At 35.9% G+C, this 12,193-nt stretch overlaps 3 protein-coding genes across 6 annotated transcripts in view; 2 read left to right on the top strand and 1 right to left on the bottom strand.

The window, feature by feature from the left end:
- Positions 1-4,281: 4,281 nt before the first annotated feature.
- Positions 4,282-6,402, bottom strand: LOC132203183 (peroxisomal membrane protein 11C-like). Its single transcript, XM_059630765.1, has 4 exons — positions 6,044-6,402; positions 5,495-5,679; positions 5,344-5,406; positions 4,282-5,102 (listed from the first exon to the last, which is right to left on the bottom strand). The coding sequence occupies exons 1-4, from the start codon at positions 6,275-6,277 to the stop codon at positions 4,901-4,903; spliced, it is 684 nt and encodes a 227-aa protein (XP_059486748.1). The 5' UTR covers positions 6,278-6,402; the 3' UTR covers positions 4,282-4,900.
- Positions 6,403-6,700: 298 nt separating this feature from the next.
- On the top strand, positions 6,701-9,811 carry LOC132203182 (dnaJ homolog subfamily A member 4). The gene is made up of 6 exons (XM_059630763.1): positions 6,701-6,888; positions 7,176-7,313; positions 7,673-8,149; positions 8,261-8,415; positions 8,882-9,166; positions 9,223-9,811. The coding sequence occupies exons 2-6, from the start codon at positions 7,182-7,184 to the stop codon at positions 9,386-9,388; spliced, it is 1,215 nt and encodes a 404-aa protein (XP_059486746.1). The 5' UTR covers positions 6,701-6,888; positions 7,176-7,181; the 3' UTR covers positions 9,389-9,811.
- Positions 9,812-10,264: 453 nt separating this feature from the next.
- The window catches only part of LOC132203178 (methyl-CpG-binding domain protein 5-like), an 87,155-nt gene continuing 85,226 nt past the window's right edge, over positions 10,265-12,193 (top strand). For all 4 annotated transcript variants that reach the window (XM_059630754.1, XM_059630755.1, XM_059630753.1 and 1 more), the window contains exon 1: positions 10,265-10,659. The gene's annotated coding sequence lies outside the window, so the exon portion shown is untranslated. The remainder of the gene's footprint in view (positions 10,660-12,193) is intronic.

The following is a 12,193-nucleotide window of genomic DNA, read 5'->3' as shown; positions in this document are numbered from 1 at the left end:
GCAGAATTTGTTGCGGCAGAAAAGGAAGTGCTCAAAATAATGTTTATCGCCATAATTAAATCTTCACGGCATTATGCCTTGTCATTTAGCAAGAAGGCAAAATAATAGGGCTATTTTCAGTTTTCTTTTCAATTTTATTTTGATGTGTATAATTATTTATTTGATGGCAGATGTTTTGTTGCACATCAAATGTTTTATTGATATTATTTGCAGGAAAAATTAAATTAAATTTATATGAACAATGAATTAAAGAAATATATTATCCTGTTATAATCAGAGCTTTTTTAATTTTGTTAAATATGTTTACTTAATAATACATGCAATACCGTAAAGTTATTTTATGTTAATACCTCTCCTTCTTTTTAAACAAATTTGGATCTATTGAAGCCTATTTTTGTTTTAAATTATTTATTGTTTGTGTGTGTGTTTTTTTTTATTTGTAATAATTATATAAAAGATTTTGTTTGTTCTTCTGAATCATGAAAAAGCAAAATATATCAAACAAAATTGGTATTTAGAAAATTGCAGAAACCTTCCATAATAATTTTTTTTTTTTTTTAAATTAAAAATTCAATTATTAATCAAAAATTGAAAACTTATACTATTGGACTATTAAATTAAAATATAATATATTTATGTTTCTGACAAATTGCATATTGCAGCTACAATTTTTAGAAGAAATTTCAAAAAAATTCTCTGCTGATTAAAAAAAAAATCGAGCAAAAGTGACTTCAATTTCAAATTTAACCGATGGTCTGTTTGTTGTTGTCCCTCATGTTTGCAATTTCGTAGCAGGCGTGCTGTGCGTTAATTAGAGTGTGAATTACCCCATGGCAGTGCATGGCAAACAAGCGTCAAATGGGCGGCCACGGGGCGGAATGCCTTGGTGCGCTGTTTTTTCCTCCACAATACGCCCTCGTGTCATTTTTAGTCTCTGTCGGCGCATATGTGGGCTCGACCTTGTTACTACATTATTTTCATCTGCCACCGAGTTTGTAACACAAGCACAGGATATATAATTTCACTCCAGATTCGTATCTATCCGATAGTGCACGCGTGAAGGGCAAACAAATATTTGACTTTTCCTCTCATCGTTTCACAATTATATTTTAAGACCGCCGCTTTCATCTTCGCAGAAAATATAATAACCGAGTCAGGGTTAATGATGTTCGCGATAAGGTGCGGCAAGGGTGCAGCGAAATTATACACACGAAGAGGATGTGCCGCGGCTCTGATTGAGGCTCGAGCGCGATTGTTGTATATTAATCAAACACACGAGAGCGCCAGAGGAGGTCAGTGGGTCACTCGGAGGTATTCAATGAAAGCACAAGTGGGAAGAGTTTTTATTTTGTTAAGTTCGCCGCCGGCATCAAAGGACACACTATTCGCTTCCTTTTTTAGGTTTGGCGGCTGCATGCCAAATATTTGAAACGCCAGAATTTATGGAAAGCGTCTCACGTCAGTTCCTTACACATGTGCTCGATTTGCCAATGCCACGGCCTTTGTATACTGTTTAAAAACAATTCAGAACATAGCATTGACATCTAAGTAATTAATAATAATTTTCCAATTAAATTTGTAGTCTCATTATCTTTTAAAAATATATAATCAATTATAAAATGCTGAAAAGCAAATTTAATTTTTTTTCGGTTATTTTATATTTATTTTTGCTTGTCATGATTGTCCCTTATGAATTTATGAATGAAAGTTTAAACGTTATTTAAATTTTCATACAGCAAAAAAAAAAATAAAAATAAAAATTAATGGCATGAAAAGGCTATAAAGGCCATGGGCCATGGGATCTTTTAATACCATTTTATAAGTATTTTTTAAAGCAAAGCAACTATTCGAATTTTATAAAAAAAAAATTAGTGATCTAAACTTCCTCACATTTTCATTTTTGTATGTATTATATATTTGACTAAGATTAAGTAGCCTAAAAAATAATTAAGCCTATCTTTTCTTCCTTTGACCAAATAATTGAAAATGGGCGAACAAAATGAGTGTTCTATTTTTCATAGCAATAAACTGCGGGAAAAAAAGAGCAAAACGAAAAAACTCGGCTTGCGCGGCGTTAAATCATGTGTTGAGGCGGCTCGTTCACTTAATTTTAAAGCTTATTTTCTAGATTTTAAAGCGCTTCGAGCTTTGCTCTGACTGAAATCTCAATTTTTAATAAAATCAATGAACTGCGGAAAGAAAGGGCGAAACAAAAAAAAAACTATTAAAGAAAAAAAAGGAACTAGAAATACCCACTTTTTGATCAACAGAAAAGACGATAAATGATATTAAGTTTACCTTTATTTTAAAATGTATTCATAACGAGAGTTAGGTTTAAAAAATACATTTTTTTTTTGCGTAAATTTATTTATTTTAAACCCTGAATTCCATTAGTTGTTGAATAATAGTAGTAATGTTAATGAAATAAAATCAACTATTTATTTGATAATGTGACGACAAAGTTAAAATTTAAATATTATTATCGCTCCCTCTTCAATTTCAGCCAACCAAGACGTCCTTGAAATTCACATAATTTTTATTAATTAATTCATTCGCGGAAGTGGTTTATGAACCATTCTTTCTTTGTTCTCACGCGCGCCAAGAGAAATAAAAATGAATGTACTCTAATAAAGCGTGCCGAAAAAGCAACAGATTTCGCTTTCATTTTTTTTTCCATAAAATTTGCCCGCATAATGTTTAAAAATCTTTCTTAAAAATCACTGCAGATGCCACGGTAGATTGACAAAAGCTCATAATATTTCATGTGAGGTGCAACCGTGCGGAGCGCAAGAAAAGTTTCACTTTCAGTGCCAAAAACAAAGGGCCATCACAGGCTTGAACGGACGAGCTTTGTTTACAGTACTTTCGGTGGTGCACCATCGGCAAGGGAAAGTCGCAGTGCATTTTATCAGAAGCGGGAGAGGCGTGAAAACAGCGACAATTATCGCCAATAGCTCAAGTTTTTATTGCACGCTTCATTTCGCATCTCGCGAATCGTGTTGATGCTTATCACAAAAGAAAGGGAATTATTCCTTGCTGGGTATATTTTAAAGTTTTTTTTTACACAGGCAAACATTATATGTGCTGAAAATTCAAAATTAATTTTTATATTTTACTTATTATTCTCTTTCTCTAATATTTAAAAACAATCGTCAACACCCTGCTATACCCATAAGCTATATTTTTCCTAATATATTTTAATATTTTTCATTTAGAATTGAGCCAAATAACTAGCATTGAAGAAATTATTTAAAATGCATAATTTTAATTTTATTTTAAATTTCAATTCATTTGTAATATACAATGCTATGAGCTAAGATGTAACCCAATTAAAGCTTTTAATTTTAAATAAATAATTATTCAGCCTTGTTCTTAATCATCGTCGACCAAAATAAGGATATGCCAGCAAAAAATGATGTTTTTTTTTCATTATGTTGAACCCCAAAAAAATAATAAACAAATGAAAAAAAAATTGGGTGGTGCCTTCTGCACGGGTCAGCACAGGCCTACACAAGACCTTGTCAGCCTGACCCTAAAAAAGATCATTATAATATAACTTTTTTTAAATGTAAATACTTCTTTAAGCCAAAATCTCATAAATAGATTCATTCAAAACTTTTTCTCAGATTACATAAATAAATATAATAGTAATATTATAGTTTTAATGATGTATTTTTTAATTACATGACTCTCTTGCTAGTCATTGAATACAATATACAATGTCTTTAACTTTTAATAATGAAGAATTACTTAGCGTGATATCTGATATTATGTATGAACAGTTTAAATGTAAAATTGTCGATTGTCATTTACCTTTGGTCAATGATGAAGATGAAAAGCAGCTCGCCACCACCGGAACACCACAAAGATGAACACCGACTGATCAATTTGCGGTAGCTTGCATACCTTTTAATTGCTCTGCTCCCACCCCCGAAAGAGCCGCGGATGACCGACTAGCGGCGGCTCCATCGGCTCGCGGGCGAGAACATTCAATAATCTGCATCAAAAGCGGCGGCGGTTTAGAGAGCGAACCTTGTAATTTTCTATTATATGCGCTTCCTATTGATCATCCGGAACCAAACGATCGGATGAGCTAAACACCAGTCACTTTAAAATTCGCGACTGTTGGACCGCTGATGCAAATCTGCTTTAAGGAAAGGCAGCGAGTGTCACAATTGTGACCAGACAGACGCTGGTACTCTCACGCTGCGATGACAACGTTTGAAAATGGCTTTATAATTAAATTATCTACAGGAAAAGATACAATGAAGTTGAAAGAGATCAAGGAACTCGATGTTTTATTTATTTTTAGTACAAAAAGCAACAATTTAAAACTTTTAATAACGGTAACAATTATTAGAACGGGCGGAATGTCAAGACAAAAATCCCTCTCAATTTAAAAAAAAAATTTATCATTCAAAGCTCAAGAATTCAGTCTTAACAGCTTACTTGAGTTAGATTTAGAGAATTAAATTTATATTTATGAAGAAAGTCAATTATATTTTATATTCCTATAGTGTCAGTTTAAAAAATTTCATTTAACAAGGTTCTTATCTTCATGTTGGGTGTATTTTATCAATATTTACATTTTACAATTAATTTGTGTTATAGAATGCTCAAATATCACGGAAAATGAATCATGCTTGACGCAATTAATAATTAAAACAAATAAAATGAAACTCGATAAAAATCTCTTCTACTTTCAAAATTTTAAGCAAGCATTAAAAATTTTTTTAATTTTTTTTGTCAGCCTCTCAAGCAAATTGAAGCTTTCATTTTCACTCCCAATTTTTGCCCAATTAAACAGGCAGTGGTTGTATATTAACGATTTGCATGAATGAACTGCTCATCAACTCAATCTCTCTCTCTCTCTGATTCGCCACACACCGCCCTTCGCTAATTATTTCTTGTTGAGCACCTTCACAGCCGTGTAGAGACCGATGAGCGAACTGACAGTCCCAAGAACGCCTCTCTTCCAGGTGCTCACTTTGCCACCCCATAGGAAGCCCTCTGGCAACCAGTGCACAGCGTGGCCTAGATCAACCGTTGCTTGAATGGCCAACAACAGGTAGCCCCGCTGATTTGCCCTTAAAGTTGCCGCTCTAAAAAATGAATTAAATGAATACAAAATAAAAGCAAAAAATATCAATCAAATATTTAATTTTTATAAATATAATATGATATCATAATATACATGTATTGCAATAAGTTGAGGAAAAAAATTTAATTGAATCAAATACATTTTTTTATTTTAAATTTCATTATAAATATGTCTCATATGAAAATATCTAGAATTTAAATATTATATGAAATAATTTATATTTTATTTTTAGAAAAAATTACCTTCTTTCATCACTTTGACAATTTTTGAGAGCCTTTTGAGCATTGGAAAACAGTCTGAGAGCTCTGTAAAAGAATTAAATGAGTTTTTTTCTATTAGAAAAATGCAGTACACTTTAATTTAATTTGTTCTGAAGCATTAAAGAAGCCCTACCTCAATAGTTGGAAGTACAAAGAAAGACACCAGCATGTTGTGCTTGCTAGCCACCAAGAGTCGGACCCATTTTTTAATGTTATCAGCTTGCTATCAGCAGCCCATGCTATATGTTCCAAAGGGTAATACAGCTGATCCACGATATTTGAAAGAATGCCTAAGATCCTCAAAATTTTGTCTTTCTCCTGTAAATTTAAAAGAATATCACAATTTTATGCTAATAAAACGAAAAATTAAATTTTTGTCGTCTTAATAAATTTTTTTAATAAAAATATAAATCCTAAATAAAGAAAATATCTACATCTCTCTCGACTTTATAAATTTCATTGTAATGTAAATATGTGCAAAAGAAAATTAATAAAATATTATGATTCCAGACTTGCAGAGACGTACCGGGACGTACGATTTAAACAAAGTAGGTATACAATTAAAAAAAAAATTAAATACTTTAATTTTATAATATTTTTAAAAAAATTCCTGCAATAGTATTAAAAAATGAAAACTTTACAACTAGATATAATTATTAATTATAATTTTCAATTTAGCTACCTCACGTCCAAGGCCATAAGTGAGACTGTATTTGAGCATGGCCAAGTCATCGAAAAGCCGCGAAACAGTCCGGAAGTGGTTTAGCTGCGAACTCACAATTTCCAACTTTTTCGCCAGCTGCCCGTGTCTCTCCGAGGTCAAGCCAGATACACAGAGCGAGGCATAGCTGATGGTCCGGACGATTTTGTCCCGGCCATTGCTACTGGCCAGCAACTCACTCAATAGCCTCGTCATTTCGAACTTCTTGATTTTGTCTTTTGCTACGTGAGTTTGTGTTTACCATTTAAACAGCCGGCCCGGCCTTCCTCCGCGTGACATCATTCTCCGTGAGTTTCTTTTTCTCGGTGAGCACCACGTTAGTATTGGAGAACGCCGCCACGTGGCGTTCGCGCGCTGTCGCTTCCGAATCGGGTTTGAAAATTCTAGAACAAAAAATTATAAAAAATACTTTAAACGGCGTGCAATTTACTACTGCTACAAATTTTTTACAGTTCTATAATTTATATAATTATAAAATAAATACATAACACATTTTTTGGAATAATTTTCATGACTTATTTTTTTTATTTTATGAATTTGATAGAAATCCATACTGACCCAGAATTTGGTTTCGTACGCCATCTATTAGCAGTTTGATACACTACGTTGCCAAGCAGATGTCGCACGAGGCGGCTGGTCGCAGGTCTGGTACCGTGTCGGGATTAGAGTTCTAGAAACTTCAAGTATAATTTCGAATTTGCTACCACGATCTCAAAGTCTAGGTACCTCACATTCAGTCGCAATTTATCCGTCTTGCTGCGAGCGTTGGGAAAATCTAGGAAAAGTGGACATTTCTCGAGTTTAAGGTGAGTAACCCGCACCCCAACAATGAGGTCGATTTTTCCTCGCGCTTTTTCAAACTCTCCTCTCTCAAAAGTTCGCTGTGTGGTTTTTGGCCGCTAGACTTTGCTGGATGGTTCGGTGCATTTTTGACTGAAACGTAATTTCTGCCCGGGTAAACCGTCCACGGGTCGTCGCCCTCGGCCCAAATATCCACTTTAAATCGCCATTTAAATTCGTCTGAGTTTCCTCGCCCGTTTGCCTCGTGCCGTGTTCGGGCAGTGCTCAAATTTAACCTTGACTCTTGTTGCAGGTGAAAATGGTGAAGGAGACTGGATTCTACGATATCCTGTGCGTCAAGCCAGGGGCCAGCGCCGATGAGCTCAAGAAGGCTTACAGAAAACTTGCCTTGAAGTACCACCCAGACAAGAACCCTGATGAAGGCGACAAAGTACGTTCACTTATCGCCCACCAAACATTCCCAGACAATGAGACTTTTTTGCATGGCGATGTTGCAGTCTTTGACCTTGGCACGCGCCAACAAAATTGGATTTTTCCCCAAAAAATACTTTGTTAACTTGAGATTTACTTGAATAGCTACTAAATTAATCAATTTGGTTAATATTGGGCGTTTTTAATTAAGATTATCCGAGATTATTCTGTTGTAATTTAATTTATTAAATTTTTTATTTAGGACTATCCGTGTTTGTTTTTAGCTAAAATTTTGGCTTGCAACAATTTTCAAGCCTAAAAAGATTTAAAATTATTTCAAATCTAGAATTTAATAAGAAAACTTTTTTAAAATTTCAGTTCAAACAAATTTCCCAAGCCTACGATGTTCTTTCAAACCCGGAAAAGCGTCGGATCTATGATGAAGGTGGCGAGCAGGCCTTGAAGGAGGGCGGCAGTGGTCCGTCCTCCTCGGCCATGGACATTTTTGACATGTTCTTTGGCGGTGCCTTCGGGGGTGGTGGCGGTCGTGCGCGGGAGAGACGCGGCAAGAACGTGATCCACCAACTGAGTGTGTCCTTGGAGGAGCTGTACAAGGGTGCTGTGAGGAAGTTGGTGCTGCAGAAGAACGTCATATGCGAGAAGTGCGACGGACGCGGCGGCAAAAAGGGCGCCGTCGAGGTATGCGGCACCTGCAACGGCAAGGGCATGGAGGTGCACATCCAGCAGCTGCGACCCGGAATGGTGCAGCAGATCCAGTCTGTTTGCCGAGACTGCCAGGGTCAGGGCGAGCGCATCCCTGCCAAGGACCGTTGCAAGAACTGCGGAGGAAAGAAGGTGGGTTAACATTTTGTAAGGAAGGGTAATTTTTTATTTGAGTTTTGAGTTCATTTTATGTTACTGGAAGAAAAATATTTCCGAATTACTAAGCGAGATTTTATTTTTCAGGTCGTCAGGGACAGGAAGGTGCTTGAAGTGCACGTTGATAAGGGCAGATGTGATGGAGAGAAAATTGTGTTCAGCAGGGAAGGTGATCAAGAGCCCGGACTCGAACCTGGTGACATCATCATTGTTCTTGATGAAAAAGAGCATCCGCTTTTCAAGTAAGTTTTTTATCAAAAATTTATCCTAATGAAATGTTTTACTTTAAACTTTTATGGCGCTCCCTTTTAATTTAATAAATTGCTCTGGTCATTTTCCTTTTAATTATTCTCATTAACAAGTGTAAGTGGTGGTGGTTTTCCCTTATGTGTTATCATTTGCAAAGGCAATTTATTTTGCCATTTCCTTTTAGATTTTGCAAGCTCTGTTTGATTTTCAGAAACAAATTACAAATTGAAATCTGGTTTTTAAATAACTTCTACTGTTCCAGAGCGTATTTTTATTCAATCGATGTCATCAGTTATGTCTGTAAAGTTAAATAACTTGGGAAAACTAAAGTGGAAATTTAAACTTTAGGCTGCAATAATTTTTTTAAATAAAAATATCCTTAATTTATCTCTCTTCTTTACTCCATGCATTATTATCTGAGTATTCTTGAAATAAATGTTCCCTTTAATATGTTCTCAGGCGATCTGGAACCGATCTAATTCTTCGCATGGAGCTTGAGCTTGTTGAGGCTCTCTGCGGCTTGAAGAAAATTGTCAAAACCTTGGACGATAGAGAACTGGTTGTCTCAACCATCCCTGGAGAGGTCATCAAACATGGCGACATTAAGTACATTGACAACGAGGGCATGCCCCAGTACAAGAATCCCTTCGAGAAAGGACGTTTGCTCATTCAATTCTTCGTTAACTTCCCTACCAAGATTCCTATTGATAAGATTCCTGGTCTGGAGCAGTGTCTCCCTATGCCGTAAGCTCAATTTACATTCTTCATCCTGTCGGAAGATGAATTTTATCTTATTTTAGACCTGAGGCCATAATTCCCGATTGCGCTGAAGAAGTCACACTTCAAGACCTTGACCCAAAGGCTGAAGCTTACCGTCGCCAAAGGTCTCAACCAGCGTACGAAGAGGACGAAGACGGTTTTGGAATGGGTCCTGGGCCGGGCCGGGTGCAGTGTGCAACTCAATAATCAACCATTTAATTTCCAAATCGTGGAAAATAATTATTTATGTCCATTAGCCCAATTCTTGCATTGGATTCGATGAGTAATGGGTAGAAAATCTGCAGAGCATTTGAATTTCGGTTGAATCTAAATTATGAAAAGCTAAATATTATAAATTGTGTCCTGTGCATTCCTATGTGCGTTACATACATTATGTTCTAATGTACTCACTCTAACATATTATTATAATTAATATCAAAGAACCAAGAACAAACGGTCTTTGGTTTCTTCTATTCAGCTGGCTTGCAGTAGAAGGAATTTTGAGGCTCGTTTTTAAATGATTTTGAATTTGGATGATGTGAAAACTAACAAAATTCTAAAGCTTCGGCTTTATTTTGCCACTGCTGTGAACAAAATAAATTTGTTTAAATTATGTGCGCTCCATACAAAGTTTTGAATTTATTTATTTGCACTTCACCAAAGACAAAATCAATATTAAATAACTCACCACCGCCTTTGCTGTGAGCCAATATGATAATATTTGATCTTCAATAGTTGATTGTGTTTGAGATGAAGATAGTTATTGAATTTATTAAAATTATTAAATGTATATTAACCACACCATTTCAATTTAACACAAAGTCCAATACGCTTTTTAAGTTTTGATTTTTTTAGATAATCAATTATAATCGGGATGTTGTTTGAAGTTTGAATTATTTTCATGATTTATTCGTTTGACAGTGTAATTTTGATTTTGATTATTTTCCACCACAGTCACCACAGAGTTGTAAAAAAAAATGTTTTTCACATTTTAGTCATTTCTTTTAATTGCACCTTTGATGGGCGCCGATAGATGTCTCCAGCGGTGAGTGGCGGCAAACGAAAAGAGCTCTCGTTGGTTGCGCAATGCATCATGGTCGCTGGGGAGCGGAGTGCTGCCATTTTTCAGTGGTACCAAAGCAAAAGCAGACGGACAGACGTGTTGTGAAAGCCACTGGAGGGAAACTGATCGGGACATGATGGCCAGTGGTGTCCAGCCGAGTGTCCGAAGCGGGCCGGTCGAAAGTGCGCGTCGCTCTTTTCGGTGGCAGTGATTTCGCGTGAGTTCCGAGTGCTTTTCATTTCGTCCGAGCAGCTGAAGAGGAGGAGTGCTGTGTGGGTTGAGCCGTCGCTCTTCTGCTCGCGAATTTATCGTGCGTCGCCCTTCGAACGCCCTGTGGCGCGGAAAAGCCCTTAACCTTCCATGGCGGTGCCCTGGCAGCCGGAAAATCGAGTTTGAAGTCGCTGTTCCTCAGCAGGTGAGTCGCACTCGGCGCCGCCGTACTGATGGGTGTTACCTTTCTTCAGGTACACCGTTTCCAGAGGTGACCCTGAGACTCGCGCCGCGGCCAATTGCTCAATTTTCGCCGATCTCAGGGTCGCCAGGTGCAAACAATGAAGAATGCGCGCCAGTGACCTTTTGAGACTTGGTGCCAAATATTGCGCGCCATAATTTCTTCATACAAATTATTTAGAAAACTAAAATAATGTCCTAGAATAATCTAAAATTTTACAGCGATTTGGATTTTCATTAAAAGCAATTTTATTACAATGACTTATATAATTTCTGATCATAACATAAACAAACATAATTAAAAAATTAATATTATATTCTATAAGAAATTCGTTAAACAAATTACGAATTAAATGAATAGTTTAAGTGTTAGTTAAAAATGTTTTTGTTTTTATTTGTCTTTAAATTGGTTTTAGATTAAAGTTTCTAGAAAATCGGATTAAAAATTGAAAAGGCGATTTTTTTCTTTCATAGTTGCTCCTGAAGATGAAAAGTGCGCGCCTGCCGCGGCCGCGCTCTTTTGTGAAAGGGAGCTGTTTTTTTTTACTCTTCGTGAACCGCATTGTTATGGAGGCAATGATTGGGACTTTATGAGCTGCCTAAGTCCTCTTTTGTGCTACAAATTCCCGCTCTGTGCGGCCGACGTACCCTCAGGGATGACCATAAATCTCCCTTTGAGAAGGTACAACTCTGTATGTGAATGTTCAGAATGAGCGGCTCACACCTTTGTCTATGCGAAACTACCCTCGTTTTTACTAGAAGAGAGGCGCAAAAATAGCAGCATTTTAAGCAATTTAAAAGTGTTCCATTTCATGCATCAATTGTGAATAATCGTGCAGTTACTATGGGATTGTTTATTGTTGCTGTGATTCCTTGTTGTTATTTGATTAAAAATGAATTTACGGAGTGTTTGAAAATAATAATTGATGATTAATTTCCCCTTTTAATAATTTTAAAACTGCTATTAGATGCTATTTGATTTAGATTTCAAAGTAATTTTACACTTAACATTAGAAATTTTACTGTCAAGTAATTCATTTTATAATCATAATTAAAATAATTTACTACAAGTACCATCTGTACCATATTAAGTCCTTATTATTTACCATTTATTTCCATCAGAGGCGCTATTGAATTATCTCATCTGAAATATTGTTGAATTTAATTCCCACAAAGCGCCTTTCATTAGTTTGTGCCGTTTCCTGCGAATTAAAAAAATGAGGCCAGATGGCAAGAGGGATTTACACGACCATTTGCATCAGGCAATTTTGTTTATTGTTGTAATAAATTTCTATAAAAAATTGAAAGTTGCACTGAATTTTGTAAATAAGAACATCAAATTTATCATTCATGAGTTGAAGCAGAGTTGAAAAAGACAAAAATTAATTAAATCAATCAATAATATAATAATTATTGTTCAAATTTTGCATTCTTTGCGCCTCTCTAAAAGGAAACCCGTCGCCCTTTTCCTGTTCGCTGGGCAGAAGGCTGAAGTCAGC

The sequence above is a fragment of the Neocloeon triangulifer genome, unplaced genomic scaffold (genome assembly GCF_031216515.1).
Source record: "Neocloeon triangulifer isolate White Clay Creek 2 clone unplaced genomic scaffold, ASM3121651v1 ptg000017l, whole genome shotgun sequence".
In the NCBI taxonomy this organism is placed as follows: domain Eukaryota; kingdom Metazoa; phylum Arthropoda; class Insecta; order Ephemeroptera; family Baetidae; genus Neocloeon; species Neocloeon triangulifer.
This window is presented reverse-complemented; position numbering and strand designations above follow the sequence as displayed.